Source organism: Protobothrops mucrosquamatus, unplaced genomic scaffold (assembly GCF_001527695.2).
Source record: "Protobothrops mucrosquamatus isolate PMUCROS unplaced genomic scaffold, P.Mucros_1.0 scaffold1628, whole genome shotgun sequence".
NCBI classification, from domain to species: Eukaryota; Metazoa; Chordata; class Lepidosauria; order Squamata; family Viperidae; genus Protobothrops; species Protobothrops mucrosquamatus.
The window spans coordinates 150,726-170,408 of NW_015387787.1; the positions used below are offsets into that span (position 1 = coordinate 150,726).

Here is a 19,683-nt window from a genome sequence, read left to right on the forward strand (position 1 = left end):
TTACTTTTGAGAGGTTTGTGCCTTTATCCAGCAAGAATTTAGCTGGCAAATACTGAGCTGACATACAAGTAGTCCTTCACTTGCAATTGGTCACTTAGTGACTGTTCAAAGTCCTGACAGACACTGAAAAAAACTACTTATGATTCAGATTCAGAGTTATGATGTTTGGATCCCCTGTGGTCTCTTGATTGCATTATGGTTGCTTGGCAGCCCACATTTATAGCCATTTGCGGCATGCCGTGATCATGTGACTGTGAGTTCTGACATTTTTCCCCAGAAACTGGTGTTTACTTCTGGTTTTCAGCAAAAAAAGTCGCATAGCAAATAATGGGTTCGCTTAACAACTGCTGTGTTCACTTAACAACGACCACAGGAAGGGCCATAAAATCAGGCGCAGACACGTGGTGACCTGCTTTACAACTGTCATGACTTACGACCAAAATTGTGGGCTCAATTGCAGTCATAGGTCAAATATTTGCTGTACTCTATGCTTCCAATCAAATTGCTAGTGCCTTCTAGAGGCTGCCTTTGGAGTTTGACTGCTCTCTGGTGCTTTAATCCAAAATTACATTTTGGGTCACTAGCCTGATGCCTGAGAAATTTCTGTAATGAGAAATCATTGTGTGCTGTGTCAGAACAGGTCATGTGGTTGCCAGCTAGTCTATACAGTAAACCCTTCCCATTCCCTTGTCACATCTGAAGGCTCTGTCCATATTATCAGCTGTGGGTCAGCATTGAAGAAATCGAGGCCCACATTTGAAAGAAATAGGTGGCTGTGGATCAAATTGGTGACAGGGAAGTGTAGCATTAGTTGGGCTCATGCCTGCCTCATGTCTTTTCTCTCTTTTCCCCCCCTCCCCTTTTCTGTGTTGTTTTGCCAGAGCTTGGTGCAGATAGAGGGAAATGGTCTCTCAGCTCCAGCAGATCCTATGCCAGAAGCCACCCTGGACCAAATGGAAGATAGAGTGAGCGGGGAGCAGCCTGGGGCTCAAGGTCTCCACAAAAAGCTAGGATACACCAAATCCTTGATGTTGCCAGAGATGCGGCCTCCCAAGGTAAGGCCCCGGTCCTAAGGGGATCCACTGGGATGGCAAGTTTTGGAGGACAAAAGAGATGTCTTTGCCAAAAGTGTTTGCAGAATGGAAAGGTTAATCTATATCCCCCTGGGGTAAAAGGAGAGGTGCACCTGAAGGAGAGGGCAGGACAGCAGTCACTAGTGCAGGTAGGTGTGTAATTTTAAACACTGGGGCTAATAGTCCTTTAAATAGCTTTTATAGTGTGCTGCAGAAGAGAGAGACTGAGAGAGAAGGAGAGAGGTATTGAAAGATGGTGGGAGAGGGAGGAAAACAAAAGGAAGGAAGGAAGGAAGGAAGGAAGGAAGGAAGGAAGGAAGGAAGGAAGGAAGGAAGGAAGGAAGGAAGGAAGGAAGGAAGGGTCTATTAGCCCTTCCAGGTAGATCAGATTAGAAAACCAAAGTTATGAATGCTAATACTACTTTTATTATGACATTACCGTAATAGAATCTTGCAAGTCTGAATATTTTCTCTCCCTCCCCCTTTAGTTTTGTAGAACTAGAAACGATCTGTCTGAGATACATTCGCAAATTACATTTCTGCCCCACACTTAAGGGTTTTTTGTTTTTTGTTTTGGTTGTGGCTCTCCCTCTTGTTCCTCACGGTTATTCTTTCTGCCCATTACATTAGCAAACTCAGTTTGGTAATCAAGCATTTGGGCCAGTTGGCCACTTCCTCCTTTGTAAAGTGTTTTCAAAAGGAAGAAAGAAAATATATTGAGGTTCTGTGTATTAGCTACTCCGCTATCTGCTACTCAGTTTAGTCAATCATTTAAGTTTTGGCAGTCTAAGATTCAGCCTTGGCAGTGCCTGCTGGCAGCAGGAAGGGAATGGATACCCAAAACGGTTGGTAAAATCTTCTTGCTTTCTTTTTTCTCTGTACAGGGAAACCATCGGCGGAATCATTCCCAATATAGCTGCGAGGCCTGGTTAGGAGAATACTCTGCGTCATCCTCTATCAATGGTTCCATCTCAGACAATGCTGAATTACTGCATGTATGTTACAACTATACAGCAATGTAATGGTTAGGCTCAATCTGTCATTTGATAAACATCCTGAGTTATAATTGCATCCCATCAACTTCGTCTGCCTCATGCCTCATCTGTGAAGATATTTGTACTACCCTCTCAAGTTCCTGGGATGAATGGTATATAAATATCCCCCTTTCCATCCCATGGCAGCGCCCTCAGTCACCACTATCTGAAAGGATATGACGAAAGATGTTCTCTCTTGCTTAGCCCCAGAGGCCAGTTGTGCCATGCCAGAGAAGGCCACCCTCTGGGTTTTGGAGTGGGTCTATCCTGCTGCCTTCTTTCTTCATTTGGCTCAGCTGAGATTGGGAATGTTGCCCAGGAAGAAAAATGAGATTTGGAGACCGAAGGGACAAAGGAGATGGTAAAGGGAATGTAGAAGGATCTAGAGAATGAAATAAGTAAAAGGAAATCAAGTTAGAGAAGCAGGCATGGAAAGGAAGAGAATTGTTGGAGATGAAATCTCTAGCTGGGACTAGGATCTGTGCATTCAGAAGACACACCTACCCTATTCTTGGTTTTGCCATCTCCACCTGTCCTTTTTAGCATGCGTGTACCAGTGTGTTTCTTCTCTGTCTTCTCTGAAAAATGATTGTATCTCACTGCCCCAAATTGTTTGGATTCTTGCACACTGGGTTTGGGAAACTTATGGTCCCCCAGATGCCACCAAACTACAGATCCTCATCACTGACTGTGTGGACTGGGGCTGCTACAAGTTGCAGCTCAGCCACATTAGGGAAGTTCCTCCCTCAACTGATCCAGTAGGAGAGTTAGCAGTGGAGCTCGAGTTTGAAGGAAATTAAAGATCTATAAAGAACTGGGAGTATGGGGAGTGGTATGGATTTCAGGAAGGACCACAGGACACAGCTAGGACTGCAAGTTTGTGGACATTGTTTTCTTTTGGCAGATGGTGGAGAAATGTGGACAACTGAACAAAACCAAGATTGCTGAAGGAGGTCGGAAACTCAGGTATGCCGTTAAAGTCTCCCTGGCAGGAGGGGGCTTGAGGAGGGATACCTTCCTCATTATCCATCTAGGAAAAATCTGGGGCACTTGTGCTTCTCAGTCCTCATTTGGCTACCTCTCCAGCTCTGACTGAGAAGCATTTCACAGCTGAAGGGATTTTGACAAGCAGTGTCCTGGTCTGAATAGACAAAGAGGAGGGAAAGGGGCATTAGTGAATATAATGGACCCTCTTCCAACAAGCAGGCTGGAACCGCAGGAAAAAACCAATCTCCTTTTATTATTCACAGACCTGAGTCAATGTCCAAGGCAAACAAACACAGTTCACAGAAATTCGATCCTCAACACGAATGGTTGCCTTTGGCAACCAGCACCTCCCACACCTTCCCTTTTATTATGCAGCCAAGGCGTGGCTTCCTAATGCCTTCTCCTTTGCCTTTGGAGCCACCCCATTGCATTCCTCTGTCCTACTCTTTTCTTGCTGGCGTTTTCGTGCATCCTGGATATCTCCCAGCTGTGATTCATCACTGTCCAACTCAGACTCCCAGCACAGCTGTGTCTCAGCCTGAGCGCGAGTAGAGGGGCCAGGCTCCTTGTCAGACTGTAAGTCTTGGAGCTCCTCAGAGCTTTCCTCTGACTCTGATGTCACTCCAGGCCCCTCCTCCTCCTTCTCTGATTCCTCAGACTCAGCTGCCGGGTCCACTGGCTGCCGAGGAATCACAACAGGACCTTCTGAGTCACTGACATAAATCCGAAGGGGGATAGTGTGGGCAAAATGTTGAAAATCTGTTTTATTATATAGAAATGGTAGCAGAAGATTATTGTATAGCCATTCAGATTGGTAGCAGACGATGGTTACATAGCCATTCAGATCAAATAAAATGTACAGAGTACACAGTCAATATGGGCCTTGCTGCTTATCGGTTTGAACTGTCACAACTGTATCAGGAAACTCCTCAGAACATAAACCATATATAACCATAGATGCACACTAAAACCTGCCATCTACTGGCTGAATGATTCTGTAGTTTTTGCAATACAAAATACATTCTGACTTGTATTCCAACACAAAATAAGGCAGAACCCAGCCTTTTTGTAAGGGAGAGGAGGGGAAGCAAATCCAGGGAAACGGGACATAGCGGAGATGTCAGAGAAGATACATGCCCACTTATACTTGTCAAATGATGGCTGTATGTACAACATGAACCGAACTTGTACACAGGTCCAACACTTAGCTCTGTGCTAATGAAAGCAAGTTCAGAATAAATGTGAGTTCAGGATATTCTCCTCTCAAAAGAAGACCTTGAAGGAAGAAAGTCAGCAGGATGTCTCCTAACCCCAGTTCATAATACTTTTGTCTCCATCAGTCTATTATTTCATTAGCAATTGTTCAGCAAGATAGGGGGAGAATGGCATTTCTCATTTATGATCTGAAAATGCAGGAAATGTTTTTGAGACCAGAAACTGTCAGCAAGATTGCTCTTCTTTGGTGTCTCCTCCAATACTTGGTCACTGGCACGTTGAGATATGGTGATTTATTACATTGCAGAGGTTATTCCAAGCACAAACAGATCCTTTCAGTGCCACATGGTGGCATGTGGGAACATTGATGTTGACTCTTCAAGCACCTTTTGACACTTTTATATTTGGCAGCCCGGGGAAGGTTGTATGTTTTGTTTATGGCTCTGGCGGGCTGGGCTCCAGCTTCTCTCATTTTCCTCTACCTCCAGAAAGTCCTGGACATCATCGTGGTTGGTATTAGCCGGGAACAGCCTCATGTTCTACAAGGACCCCAAGGTGACAGCTGCATGGGTGAGTGCAGCAGCAGACAGATGCTTAAATGGCAAAACAGGAAAGGCAGCCTAAGGTCTTGTATGGTTGGCAGTCTAGCTTTGTACAACCCTCTCACTAATTTAAAAGCTTTCTGGAAGAAGTCAGCTCAATCGCTGGAAAAGTCATACAGGTGCCCTTGGAAAGATTACTGGCTGAGAGGAAAAGGGAGAGACTTTTGAATAAAAGGGGTGATCTTGCCCATTTGGGGATCTAATACACTCTTTAGATATGCCCACTGCCAGTATTGTTCAGAGATGACGTGTGTCCATATATATACTGTATGCCAGGGGTCCCCAACCCCCGGTCTGTGGACCAGTACCGGGCTGCGGCATACCAGCAACCGGTCCACACAAACAAGCAAAACCCCATCCGCAAGATGCAGGCAGCACACAAAACCATGCACAGAAAAACCTCTCCCCATGGAAATGGTCCCTGGTGCTCCAAATGTTGGGGACCACTGCTGTATGCATATATGTTTCTCTGTCTCTATTTTCTCCCCTTCCTCCTCCATCTCTCAGCTATCCATACATCCACTAATACAAAAGTCTCTGATGCTGTGATAAATCAATAAGGAAGTAAGCATGGACTAGTACCCATCTTCCTCGTCCCTTCTCAGTGACTTCTGACACAGATCAAGTCTGGCAATGGAGTATAGGGAGCCTCCTACCCTATGATCTTTTTTCCTGCAGACTCCATCTGGTAGCCGGCCTGAAAGCAGTGTCGATTTGCGTGGGGCTCGTATTGAGTGGGCCCGTGATTTGTCCAGCAAGCGGAATGTCATCCATGTAAGTGTGGGAACCCCAGTCCATCTTGACCTGAGATATTTGGAGTGAGACTTCATACAACTGGGGACTAACCTTCTTTGTCCCACTGTAAGCTTGTCAGTTCTTCAGAATTGACTCACAGTGGTCCTATTTTAAATCAAGATACTTGGTTAATATACTCTGATTTCTCTGGCTGTACTTCACTGCAATTCCAAGTTCAGTTGTAACACTAAGCTATCCTTTCCTGGTTTGGTCACCTGCCCACAAGTAGAGGAACATAACAGGAATAAGTGATTACATGAAGTTATTGTCATAATCATTTAAAATTAAGTTAGGATTCCTACTATAGTCTTAGGTGGTAAGGATCTATTAGAAGAGCTTGAGATCAGGTTAAATGGAATTGTTGCCTAACCCAATTTGTTCTCTCCTCGTTTCTTCTTAGTTTCGCACTGTGACTGGCAATGAGTATCTCTTGCAATCAGATAATGAAGCTGTCAGCCAGGACTGGTACCAGGCGATCAAAGGGGTCATCCACAGGCTAGTGAGTGAAAGATACCAAGAACTTTAAGTTATCTCAATCTCTTCCTTTCTTCTTTGAAATATTGCTGTTAGAAAAAAAAAGATGTTCCTAAATTCTTTCACTCTGTCCAGGATGGAGACTGTTATCTAGTTAACATTGCCCCCATGGCAAGCAGCCTGGAGACTTCTAGACTAAAATCTCTTTTTTTGACTGTGTGTGGATCAAGTTAGTTTTGTCTCTTGGCAAATGCACAAGCAATATTATGCATTATATGTGGCAAGGTTTGGAGGAGTGATTTGCCCTTACCTCCACCCTAGGGCTAAGAGAGTGACTGACCCAAATTCACCTAGCTGGTTTCCTTGCCTAAGGCAGGGTTACAACTCATAGGGTCCCAATTTTAATCTTGTGTCTTAACCACCACATCAAAATGGTCTGAAAATTTTTATCATGCCTTATAATTGTTTGTGCTATAATTGGCCTTGATGGGCACTGAAGTCCCCCAATTTTGCAGAGTGCTAGTTGCCAACCCTTCAAATTCAATAAAGGACAGATGATGTGCAGAGTCCACAAAAAGGACTGTCCTTTATTGAGTTTGTAGTTCTTCATGACCCTAAAGGACTTCTCTCTCTCTCTGCCTTTTCTACCATGGGTTTATCACAATGGCACAATGGAAATCCTAAGCATATCAATCCAAGGTTATATATCATTGAAACAGAACCTTTTGTAGTTCATGACAGTGCATTTGCCCATTTCGCCCCATCCCATCTGACTGTTAATTTCTCTGGATTAAGCTCCTTCCTTGCTCCACTGTAGGATCAAGAGAATCCTCTGGATGAGCCGCTTCTATACCCACTCTATCGGTCCAACAGTGCTGAGCTTGTGGATTTCAGCTGGGATGACGAAGAAGAACTTGGGGTCTCCAAGGGTGAAGTGCCAGCAGGTTTGAGACCAGAAAGATATGGGGAGGGTGGGGGGAGGGTGCTAAAAATTGTCAAAAATAGACATATGCAACTGCCTTAACTTCTCTTGGCTTCTGTTTCTTCCTCCTCTAGCCCCTGGTAGCCCTGGCAGAGTCTACAAGAAAAGGGTCAGAAGCAAGCTGAGACGCTTCATCGCCAAGAGGCCACCCCTGAGAAGTTTACAGGAGAAAGGACTGATCCGAGGTAATGGTGCAGATCCCTGTAGTTTCATTGCAATGGAGACTGGATAGAGATTATGGATTTTCAAAGGTACAGAAAGTCAGCATTGTCGCGGACTTATTTTTGTACCCTATCAGGGTTTGGGACACATTGTCATAATGCTTCGAGTGATAGTTTGGAAACATTGAGACAAATCACTAGAATTTTGACCAGGATTCTTAAAACAGTGACAAAAAATATGTGATTTTTCTGAACACACAGGAATAAGTGCTATGACAACTAATACATTTGCCATCTTTAATAAAAAAAATTATCACCAGACTGTTTCTACTTCCCTATATATCTAGCACAGCAAAAATCTTGCTGCGTTAATTTATTTATTTTTAAAGTTAGTGTGGTTTAATGGTGAAAGTGTTGCACCATTAAAACCAGGCTCTTACCCATCTTGAGCCACATTTTTTTTTTCTTAGTCTGGCCTTCCTCAAGGTTGTCATGGGGAAAAATTGGCCTTATCCTTGTTTGTTTGCTTGTTTGTTTGTTTGTTTGTTTGTTTGTTTGTTTGTTTATTATCCTGCCCAACTAGCAACGGCTCTGGGTAGCTCACAAGTAAAAACAAGAACAAAATAAAAGAATAAAAATGGCGAAGATGACAAAAACTGGTCAGGAATGAAAGAAAAATTACCTCAGATTATCCAAAAGGAGTTCATTTACCCTCACCAAAAGCCTAGTGAAGACCCAGATCTTCAAAGCTCTTTGAAACATCAACAGGATCAGATTCATCCAGATCTCAAGACAAATTTAAGTTTTTTCTTGTTTCTAGCGTTCCTGGATCAAATCACTATTGCTAAAGCTCACAAATCTGAGTTTAAAAATTCTGAGGGATCATGAATTTTATGTGGCTGAGAGAAACAAGTGGCATAGATTTTTTTTTTTACAATTTTTATTTTTATTTGGGCATGGAGTTTAAAACAAAATAAGTAGAATAAGTAGAACTAGCAAGGAAAGGTTTAACATGTTGATTTTAATCCATGCGTATTTTTATTTTATTTCCATTTTTATTCCCAGATCAGGTCTTTGGCTGTCGGCTAGAAGCCTTGTGCCAGCGAGAAGGGGGCACAGTACCCCGATTTGTCCAACAATGTGTGGAAGCTGTGGAAGAGAGAGGTAGGGAATCTTTGGGTCATCATTCCATCTCTGCCTCAGCTAGGATCTTTGCCCTAGTTCTGGCACTCCATAGATTTAAGTGGGGAATTCACAGCAGTTCTATCCTTCTCTTTCAGGACTGGATGCAGATGGGATCTATAGAGTCAATGGGAACTTGGCCATTATTCAGAAGCTGAGATTCATAGTTGACCGTGGTGAGTACTTATAGAACAGTGATGGCAAACCTTTTAGAGACCGAGTGCCCAAACTGCAACCCAAAACCCACTGATACATCATTGGGTGCCGGGCGGGTGTGGCCCATTGGCTGGGTGTGGCCCATTGGGTGGGCATGCCTGCGGTGGTAACGGCAGACTGGGTGGGACTAAAAAGTTCAATCAATCAATTCCAACTTTGCAAGATCTTTTTTTCCCCACGAGAAGTTGAAATTGATTGATTGATTGAACCTTTTTTTTTTTTGCACATGGCGGCGGAGGCCTAAAGCGAAAAGTTTTTATAAAACCCAGCTGAAGGCCTAGGACTGGGGTGATGGTGCGCATGCCCACAGAGAGGGCTCTGAGTGCCGCCTCTGGCACCCATGCCATAGGTTTGCCACCACTGTTATAGAATGATAAATGGTGAACATGGAGTTGTAGGAGGCATATCTAAGCTTCCAAAACCTATGTTGCTTTACTTTAGGTGAACAGATAAAGCATTTCAAGGGCAGCAGGTTTGTTGGAAATACTATCATTGCAGTTGGCATCATATACTATATACTTCTTTCTCTAAACTCCGATAGAAAACATTTATTGGCTACCCTTATGACATTACAGGAATTACTGTCCTCATACTGTAATATCTTTTTCTTTTTCCTTTTGCAATTAGATGAATTAGAACAGTGTTTCTCAACCTCAGCAACTTCATGATATGTGGACTTCATCCTGACTGGGGCATTTTAGGAGCTGAAGTCCACATATCTTAAAGTTGCTAAGGTTGAGAAACACTAAATGAGAGTAACTGAGGGAACGATCTATCTATCTATCTATCTATCTATCTATCTATCTATCTATCTATCTATCTATCTATCTATCTATCTATCTATCTATCATCTATCTAGGCTTTTTTTGTCATAGAACGGAGTTCCGGCACCTTTTGGGGATGGAACCTTGTAGGATAGGCAAGGCGTGTTGTATGACGTGTGTGAGTTCCGGCACCGTTTTTTTTTTTACAAAAAAAGCACTGTATCTATCTATCTATCTATCTATCTATCTATCTATCTATCTATCTATCTATCTATCTATCTATCTATCTATCTATCTATCTATCTATCTATTTATCATCTATTCATCTATCTATCTATCTATCTATCTATCTATCTATCTATCTATCTATCATCTATTCATCTATCTATCTATCTATCTATCTATCATCTATTCATCTATCTATCTATCTATCTCCATATCTCTATCTATATATCTATATCTATCATCATCCATATCTGTCTATATCTATCTGCCATCTATCTCTATCATTATCATCTATCTCCCTTTAATATATGGGAAAATGATAGATGAAAGCAAGGCTGACTAGAGGAACAAGACTTCCTCATTTCAGCTCAAAGATGCCTTGCTAACCATTCTTAGAAGAACGTGCACATGGCATAGCCTTCTTCTCATCTCTATCCCTTAGATGAGGTTATCTAATTTTGGGTTTTTCTCATCCAATGTGGAAGTAATTGTCTTCCCCCTTTGCCACAAGATATTGTTTCTCCTGTAGCGTCCTCAATAACCACTGTGCTGCTTTGCAGAACGGGCAGTGACATCCGATGGACGCTATGTCTTCCCAGAGCAACGTTGCCAAGGTAATGTTTCTGTCCCTCAATCTTTGAAATAGCAACCGTAGTTACCAGAAGCCATGAAAAAGGCAGGGGACTTTAATGAAACCAAGTTATGTTTTGAACATAGGGTGCATATTCTGAATTCGTACAAGCCTCCTTCTTGTTCGTTTTGACCCAAAGAGTGTGTGTGTGTGTGTGTGTGTGTGTGTGTGAGAGAGAGAGAGAGAGAGAGAGAGAGAGAGAGAGAGAGAGAGAGAGAGAGAGAACATTCAATTTTTGTGCTCAGCGTTCCTATGTAAGATGAGCAGCCATATTTATTTGGTAAAATAAATATTTATCTTGGACTTGGAAGGTCCTTCTTTTAGTTTGTGAATCACACTAGCCTCTTGTGACTCAAGTTGGATTTGTTGCCTTAGCCACAATTAAGCTGCTTTGATTCCAAAGCGAGAGTCAAATCTGGGTTTACCCAACATCTTCTCCCCTTCCTCCTGAGTCTCTGCACTTTAATTGAACTGTCCCAAGAAAAGGAAGTTAGCTACATCAACTAGAGCAGTCGTGAGAATCTTGCCTTTTGGGAGTTCTATCAAGAAAAGAAAAAAAGGGGGGGAGTCATTACAAGGACCTGGTATCTACGTATGCAGAGCTTTTCGCAGATGTGTTGGGGACTCTTTCAATGTCCTAGAAACTGTCCCATTAGAGCAGGGGTCTTCAAACTTGGCCCTTTTATGACTTGTGGACTTCAACTCACAGAATTCCTCAGCCAGGCACGCTGGCTGAGGAATTCTGGGAGTTGAAGTCCACAAGTCATAAAAGGGCCAAGTTTGAAGACCCCTGCACTAGAGAAACCACCCATTGGGCAGCTGGAGGGTTATATCCCAGAAGCGGTGAATGCTCCAACACTGGAAGTTTTTAAGAAAAGACTGGACAGCCATTTGTCCAAAATGGTATAGGGTTTCTTGCCTGAGCAGGGGGTTGGACTAGATGACCTCCAAAGTCCCTTCCAACTTTATTATTATTATTATTATTATTATTATTATTATTATTATTATTATTATTATTATTATTATTATTATTATTGTTGTTGTTGTTGTTGTTGTTGTTGTTGTTATTATTATTATTATTATTATTATTATTATTATCTTTTATTCATTAAACATGAACCTCAGTCAACTGAACATTCAAATTGGCTGGCGCTGATGGTTGACACGGGTTGCTACCAGCATCCTAGGTGTCAACCAGGTATCTCCTTAAAATATAAGATGTTTTTAGTAGCGCAGTTTTTTGTAACATTGCTGGAATTATTGCAGGAAGCTGCAGTTTCTTGATGTATTTTGCAAAGTTTTTGGACATCATCATCATCATCATCATCATCATCATCATCATCATCATCATCATTATTATTATTATTATTATTATTATTATTATTATTATTTTTATTATGCCTTTCACTGAAACCAATGGGCTCACAAATGTGTAAGAGTTTAAGGCAGCCAGATGCAAATGAGTACCTGGAGTCAAGAGTATTTCAGACTACTTGCACTCATTCACTTTTTTCTTCTAATCTAACACAACAAGTGTGAAGATGTCAAAGCAATATTTTATTTTTGCAAATAACCTTCCTGTTCTTACAGCTTGGAGTTAGCATCAACATTCCCTATAAAATCAGCAGGAATTGGCAAGCGATAGCCTCAAACATTTCCAGTAAAACAGATGATGAAGTGGTTGGACCTTTCTATTCTGTTCCAATTATCTTTCAGGCTTGCCAAATTACTGTATCTTTTTTTTTCCCCCTGCCTGTTATTAAAAAAAAAAAAAATAGACCAGGAAATCCAGGTTTGCTATGCCCCTTAAGTGAAAGAACCACAGGTGAAAAGAGCATGGAAAGAGGAGAAGCTGCATTAACATTGTCCCCATTTATTCATCCTTTTAAAAAAAGTGCTGGGGAACTTAATAACACCTCAGCTTTTGCTGAAATGCATCTCCCAACATTCTTCACCAGTTAGGGGTCTATGACAGTTCACTGCAGCCAACTTGCCATGGCCAGCTCAGCATAGCCAACTAGCCACAGTCAACTTGCCGTGGCCAACTTGCCACGGCCAACTCACCGCAGACAGGTTACCCTAATATCAAAGAAACGATGGAATAGAATCAATAAAGAAGGGATGCAAAAACAGGTACAAAATGAAATCTGAATGACAAAAATTAAAAATAGTTTTTTTATTTATTTTAAATAATTAAATTGAATTGTTAAATTGCCCCGTAGCAAGTTGTCGCATGGCGAGTTGTCCTGTGACGAATCGGCCGAGGCGAGTTGGCTGTGGCAAGTTATCCCATTCCGGTTGATTAGGGGTTATACTTCAGTCCGTTAATAGGTATTTATTCACTCTCTCTGCCAACAAAGCAGAAAGATGTCACATTGAAAAAAGTCCCTTTTGATATGACTCTGCCCTTTTTGGTGAATCAGTCTTTTTCTTCCTTGTTTCCTAGAGGAGAGGTTGAACCTGGCCAGTCCACAGTGGGATGATGTGCATGTGATAACAGGGGCCTTGAAGCTTTTCTTCCGAGAGTTACCTGAATCCCTAGTGCCCTACAGCCACATTGATGAATTTATAGCTTCTGTCAGTAAGTCTGCTTCCTACTCCTTGCCCCTCAGCATTTGACAAACACAAATATACAGTATGAGTCCAGCAGAGGTTAATTCTGAGCCAGGATTAAAAACCTGTGACTTTTTTGTAATATTGCAATTCATTTTTAGAAAAGGTGTTATATAAAATGAAATTGTCTATCTTGGTTTTCACCGGAGGAAGGGGCGGGGGGGAAGACATCTCAGGCTTTCCTAATTCTCCAATCTGAGATATACCTCAGATTATCTACGGGTATCTTAATTTTTTGCTTCGGGAACATAACAGTTCATCGAATGCAGAGAATGCAATGTTGCTAGAGGGGCTGGGGAATCTTAAATAATTATATGATCTATATGAAAAATACCCTTTTTGCTTGCCCTGCATCATCTTTCAAATATTGTTCTTATAACTTTCAGCATAATTCAGTTAAAACTCTCATTGGTTAGCATTTAAGCCATCATCAACGCAGGTACACACATGCCAGCTCTCAAATCAACTTTGTGATTTAAAGATGGTTTCGGTTTTTGAAACTTATATTACATTCTGTATGTTTCAATCCAAATGTTGGTATGTATGTAATTATATTGTACATATTATTTGAATAGTTTATTGCACATATGTACACGTATATTATACATGTATATATTATTTGTACACTGCCCAGAGTCCCTCTGTGAGGGAGATGGGTAGTTTCTACAGTAAATGTGAATGAATGAATGATTGAACGAACGAATGTAGAAAACCTATGAACAAATGAATGAATAAATGCCAGTGCTTGTACAGAGGCACATACACATGGAGCATTTGAAGTCAGTTTTTTCATAAGGCAGGGAGCCCCCTATAAAGCGCAAGGAGGAGTGGTAAGGAGCTAGCCGAAGAGGTATCCATCTTGCTGTGTTTCTTCACGTATCACCCCAAGAGTAGTTGAAAAAGAATGTTTTGATCTCATTGTGGTGGTGTTCCCTTAGCTCAGGGGTAGGCAACCTTGGCTCTTTTATGACTTGTGGACTTCAACTCCCAGAATTCCTGAGCCAGCATGGCTCAGCTTGGAAACCTCTCCCTTTCCCCTCAGCATGGCTGGCTCAGGAATTCTGGGAATTGAAGTCCACAAGTCATAAAAGAGCCAAGGTTGCCTACCCCTGCCTTAGCTTCTGTAGTCATGCATCCTGCCATGATATTCTGTTTCAAAGATAAGGCGTGAGGCAGTTTTCTCTATTTAATCTTTATTTGGATTTATTATTTGTTTGAGCCATTGACCCCAAGCCCACCATTTCTATGGCTAAGTGGAGGGGTGGGTGGGTGGGTAAGACTGTTGTAATCCTATCATCCCAATTACAATTTATTTTCTTCTCCAAAATGAGCTCCGGATGTAATCTAATAGCAATGTGATGGAGATTTCTGATCTGCCCTTTGGAAGTTAAGACTGTCTTTCATTCTAAACATTACCTCCTCAGCTGGGAAAAAAACAAAACAAAAACCTTTTGCTTTTCTCTGCACAGAGATATCCGATCACAAGGAAAAAGTGTCAAAGCTTACTGGGCTGATCCAGAGTCTCCCTCAACCAAACCGGGACACATTGCATTACTTACTTCAGCACCTCCGCAAGTAAATTACCTCGAATAATACTTTCTTCCTGGCAGAATCAGGCTTTTGTTTCAGGCAGTCCTCGACTTACAACCACAACGGAGCCCAAAATTTATGTTGCTAAGCGCGACCATTGTCAAGTGAATTTAGCCCCATTTCACAGCCTTTCGTGCCACAGTTGTTTAGGTGAATCACTGCACTTGTTCAATTAATAATACAGTGATTAAGTGAATCTGGTTTTCCTCTTGACTTTGCTGGTCAGAAGGTCACAAAAAGGTGATCATGTGACCCTGGGACACACTGCAACTGTCATAAATACACGCCAGTTGCCAAGCATTTGAATTTTGATTACATGATCGTGGGGATGCTGCAACGGTCATGTGCGAAAGTGGTCAGAAGTCATTGTTTTCAGTGCTTTCGTAACTTCAAACAGTCACTAAACGAACCTTTAGTGCAGTGGTGGCGAACCTATGGCACGGGTGCCAGAGGCGGCACTCAGAGCCCTCTCTGTGGGCACGCGCGCCGTCACCCCAGTCCTAGTCCTTCAGCTGGGTTTTATAAAACCTTTTTGCTTTAGGCTTCCGCCGCCGTGTACCCAAAAAAAAAAAGTTCAGTCAATCAGTGAATTTCAACTTCTCGCGGGAAAAAAAAGATCTTGCAAAGTTGGAATTGATTGATTGAACTTTTTAGTCCCACCCAGTCTGCCATTATCACTGCAGCCATGCCCACCCAATGGGCCACACCCACCTGGCACCCGACAATGCATAAGTGGGTTTTGGGTTGCAGTTTGGGCACTCGGTCTCTAAAAGGTTCGCCATCACTGCTTTAGTGAGTTGAGGACTACCTGTATTAAGTCTCCTTTTTTCTTTTATAGCAGAGCAAACAAAGTCACCAGTAGGAAAAAAAATAGCAAAAGGAAACCAATGTTTAAATTTCTCTTTCACAAAGCTAGGAAACAAAGCAGATGAATTGGAGAGCAATTGCTCATTCACATCTTTGAACAAGATGCAATAAAAAGAATCTATTCATTAAACGGAGGCTACCATTGCAATTACTTCTTGTTATGCATATTTTAGGAAGCTAAACCTGAAAATTCAGACTGAGATCCACATTTTAAAAGAACATTTGCATATTCATATTTACAAATTTTCCTGCATCCGAGTACAGGTAGTCCTCTACTTACAAGTGACCCTTCAAAGTTACAGGGGCACTGAAAAAGTGACTGATGTTCACACTTTCGACCATTGCAGCATCCCCACGGTCCGGTGATCAAAATTTGGAACTTTGGCAACTGGCTCATTATGGCAGTGTCCCGGGATCACGTGATCACTTTTTTTTGTGACCTTTTGACAAACAAAGTCAATGGGAAAGCCTTGTTCGCTTAACAACCTGTTACTAACTGAACAACTGCACTGATTCATTTAATAACTGTGGCAAGAAAAGTGGTTAAAGGAGGCAAAACTCGCTTAGCGTCTGCCTTGCTTATCAGCATAAATTTTGGGCTCAATAGTGATCGTAAGTCGAGGACTACCTGTACAGGATTATTGGACTGTTCTATAGCTGAGCAGACTATCAGTCCAACAGTGATGTTCTATAACTGAGCACTAGCAATATCAGTGGTTTTGCTGTTGCAGCTTGTACTACACGGCCAGCTAGAATGTTCTTGAAAGACCTGTAGGCTTTGAATAGTGCCACTGAACTTGACCACTGATAGGGAGGTCGTTTCAGGCAGTCCCATCTCCTAACCTCAGTTGCAGTGGATTCCCCAACTTCGTACAGACTCATCAGTCATGAGAATTTGGTAGGAAAATTGAGTTGAATATTTGGGTTAACACTTCCTGGACATGAGGTGGTGTAGAACCATATTTTGCCTTCTGGAGGGGAATTTAAATGGAAATCATTGCCTTACATGGCTAATTTGAGCAACTGCCTGTAAATTTGATCTTGGAGCTAACTTTGGGAATAAGGAAACAGAAATTACAGGATATCCAAAGGTTGTTTTGTCGAAGAAGCAATTTCATACTTTTGTCTTTTCTTTCTCTTACGATTTGTTGCCCTGACTGATGTGTCTTTGATTGACTATTTAGCCAATCAAATGGATTACAGGTTAAGGAAAATGATTTTCGGTATATTTTGTTTTAGAAATGAAATCTCAATTAAATCTGGCTGTCTACTTTAGCAATGGATACGTTGAAAGGGGCCAAAATAGTGTGGTGTTCTCATTACAGCCTTTTTTTTCCCCATTCAGGGTGATGGATCACTCAGATACCAATCGGATGACAACCCAGAACATTGGCATTGTTTTTGGGCCAACACTGTTGCGACATGAGTGTGATGTAGCCAGCCTGATAGAGGATATGATATACCAGAATCAGGTGGTAGAGATGCTTCTTACCGAATTTGCTAGCATCTTTGAGACAGGTGCTGAATGACTTTGTTGATACCTTTTTTGGGGGGATATGGATTGCTTTATTCTCAAGACATATGGGATCACAGATAATCTGTTTCTGAAGCAAGCATTGGTGCTGTGAAGCTCTCTGCACCAATCACAGCAGCGTAGGTTACCATCATTTTCAGGACTATGTTTTGTTAGGAAAGATGGATCTCTGCATCTTCCTTCTTCAAGATTTTTTTTAGTTGGTCAAATTTTTTAGCTCATATACCTTAGCAAAAAGATGTCATATTCATACCCAATAAACAACTGATGAAAATCTACAAGAGAAATCATATGACTAGAAGCACTTTGACTTTAAACAGTGACACAAGTTCTGTTTAGATGCAGATTCCAATCCAGACAAATCTATAAAGAATAGAACACTTTTATTCCAGTAATTATTTGGAATTATGTGCTGGAAGGAAAAGACTCTCACCAGATGAACTGATGTCACACCAGCCCTTGGCTTAGTCTCCTGTCTGATGTCATAGTGCCAAATAGCCTCTGTACTCGTGAAACCATAATTCTTCAGGATTATTTTCCCCAACTGCCCATCAGATGTGTTGGACTACAAATCTTATGAACTTCTGCTAGCACAGGCAAAATCTTTAGAAGATGCCTTCTAAATCATTATTAGGGCATACGAGTTTTCCCCAAAATAAAATTGAAACCCCTTTTGAAATTGCTGTTGTTTCTTGCCAAATAACCTGGGAATCATCAAGGTAATGTTTGACTATTATTAATAAAACCCCAGTCCCTTTATAAAATGATGGTTTAGAACTGGTTTGAAAAGAAATAAATGTGACTGAATTCTGTGGCTCACACCGCATATAACCTATTTTTCAGTGAGATTTGTGACTGGCCAAGAAAAATGTTCGATAATAAAACTATTGCCAGATGATTCATCTCTTCTGTATTGTTTTTGGCTGAACTTGGCATTTTAGGGATCTCATTTATCTTTTAGGTGTCTAAAAGAGTTAGGAAAAATTCATTTTTGTTGTTGTTTTTTCTAGCAGATCTTTCATACCCTTAACAATTTTATGAATTTTATGAATGTCCAAACAAGAAGCTTTCTCCTATCTGTTCACAAAAACACTGTTTAATTCTTGCCAGCATTTTAGCTGTTTAGAAGCACCATCAATTTCTCCTCAAGAATTGAACACAATTGAGTGGAAAAAAGAAGCAGAAAATAAAGTAAGCATATTCCCATTCCCTCTCAATTTGAATCTCATGTGTAACCTTCTTTAGTTTTCCCAAATCATGCATCTCCCCATCTCAGACAATGAATCCTTTGAAAATCTGACTTGTGTTAGAACTGAAGTTCAAAAAATTCATCACAGGAGTTCCATGATTTACACCAGTGTTTCTCAATCTTGGCAGTTTTAAGATATGGAGATATGGAGACTTCAACTCCCAATAACTACCCCCCGAACTACCCGAACTACCCGAACTACTTCAACTACCCGAACTACCCCCCGAGATCCGGATGATTCCGGATCTCCTTACTTTCCGCCGCGCCCTCAAGACATGGCTTTTCCAGCAAGCGGGCCTGACCTAGGGAGGATTTTAGGTAGGGATGATTTTAAGAAAATTTTAATTGACACACAGCTTCGAATATTTGGCTTTTAATTTGGTTTTATGGGGTTTTTTTTTGTTCTTTGATGTATTTTGTCTGTCTGTTTTAATATGCTGTGCACCGCCCTGAGTCCTACGGGAGAAGGGCGGTATATAAATTAAATTATTAAATTAAATTAAATTAAAGCAGAATATTTGTAGCTCAGGGTTGAAATTAGGGGTCCTTGGTGCTCTCTGAGCTTGTTTGTTTTCTTGCACATATTTCATTACCCTAACTAGGTAGCATCATCAGACTAGCACTAGGACCCCTCACTTCAATTCCCAGAATTCCCCAGCCAGCAAAGGTTGAGAAAGATCGACCTAAACCAGGGGTAGGCAACTTTGGCTCTTTTATGACTCGTGGACTTCAACTCCCAGAATTCCTGAGCCAGCCATGCTGAGGGGAAAGGGAGAGGTTTCCATGCTGAGCCTGCTAGCTCCGGAATTCTGGGAGTTGAAGTCCACGAGCCATAAAAGAGCCAAGGTTGCCTACCCCTGACCTAAACTAATGAAATGAGACATTGCTGGCCTTAAGCAAAAAGGTTTCTTTCTTTTTTTAACTGATGGTTTCACATATGGCTCTGAAAAGCCTGATTTGACCTCTTAGTATATTTTCAGCTTTACATGGAAATCTTCTTGATCATAATTCAGTTTTATAAGCTCACTAGGAAGCATGACCAGCTGCCTACATCTTAACAAATACACCATCGGGGCAAGGGGGAAATTGGCCAGAGACTTCTGATGCAGTTTTTCTCACATTTTTCTCAGAAGTTTGTCATCAGCAGCTTCCTTAAGCTATTATTGACCATGGCACTATATTCAGAACAAAAACAGTGTATGTGTGAATGTGTTACATTAGCCCTGAACCACTATGGTGGCTCACTCAGTGCTTTCACTAAGTAGGTATATGATCCATTGATCTCCCCGAACAAGGTTAGGAAATCCATAACTGGCTGGGTGATGAAAGACCCAACCAGTCAACACCCTGAAAATCTGGTTCTGACTTTCACTAGAAATTTGTAGAGTACTGATTGGCTGGTCTTTGTGTCAATAGAAAGTTAGTACGTACAGCAACGTAAGATGCAGGTGATTGTGTTGACAGCAGATGAAATTATTTTAATTATTTG

General features: G+C 41.5%; 1 protein-coding gene across 1 annotated transcript; it reads left to right on the top strand.

The window, feature by feature from the left end:
- The first annotated feature begins 1,009 nt into the window (after window positions 1-1,009).
- ARHGAP9 (Rho GTPase activating protein 9) lies at window positions 1,010-14,533 on the top strand. Its single transcript, XM_029285408.1, has 13 exons — window positions 1,010-1,055; window positions 1,958-2,068; window positions 3,012-3,073; window positions 4,798-4,879; window positions 5,590-5,685; window positions 6,107-6,205; window positions 6,998-7,124; window positions 7,237-7,347; window positions 8,389-8,487; window positions 8,604-8,681; window positions 10,271-10,324; window positions 12,788-12,922; window positions 14,424-14,533. The coding sequence occupies exons 1-13, from the start codon at window positions 1,029-1,031 to the stop codon at window positions 14,531-14,533; spliced, it is 1,191 nt and encodes a 396-aa protein (XP_029141241.1). The 5' UTR covers window positions 1,010-1,028.
- Window positions 14,534-19,683: the final 5,150 nt, after the last annotated feature.

Coding starts and splice junctions, on each gene's coding strand:
- ARHGAP9 (XM_029285408.1), top strand. CDS start 1,029: ATGTTGCCAGAGATGCGGCCTCCCAAG. Junction 7,348..8,388: donor GGAGAAAGGACTGATCCGAG/GTAATGGTGCAG, acceptor TTTTATTCCCAG/ATCAGGTCTTTGGCTGTCGG. Junction 12,923..14,423: donor TGAATTTATAGCTTCTGTCA/GTAAGTCTGCTT, acceptor TTCTCTGCACAG/AGATATCCGATCACAAGGAA.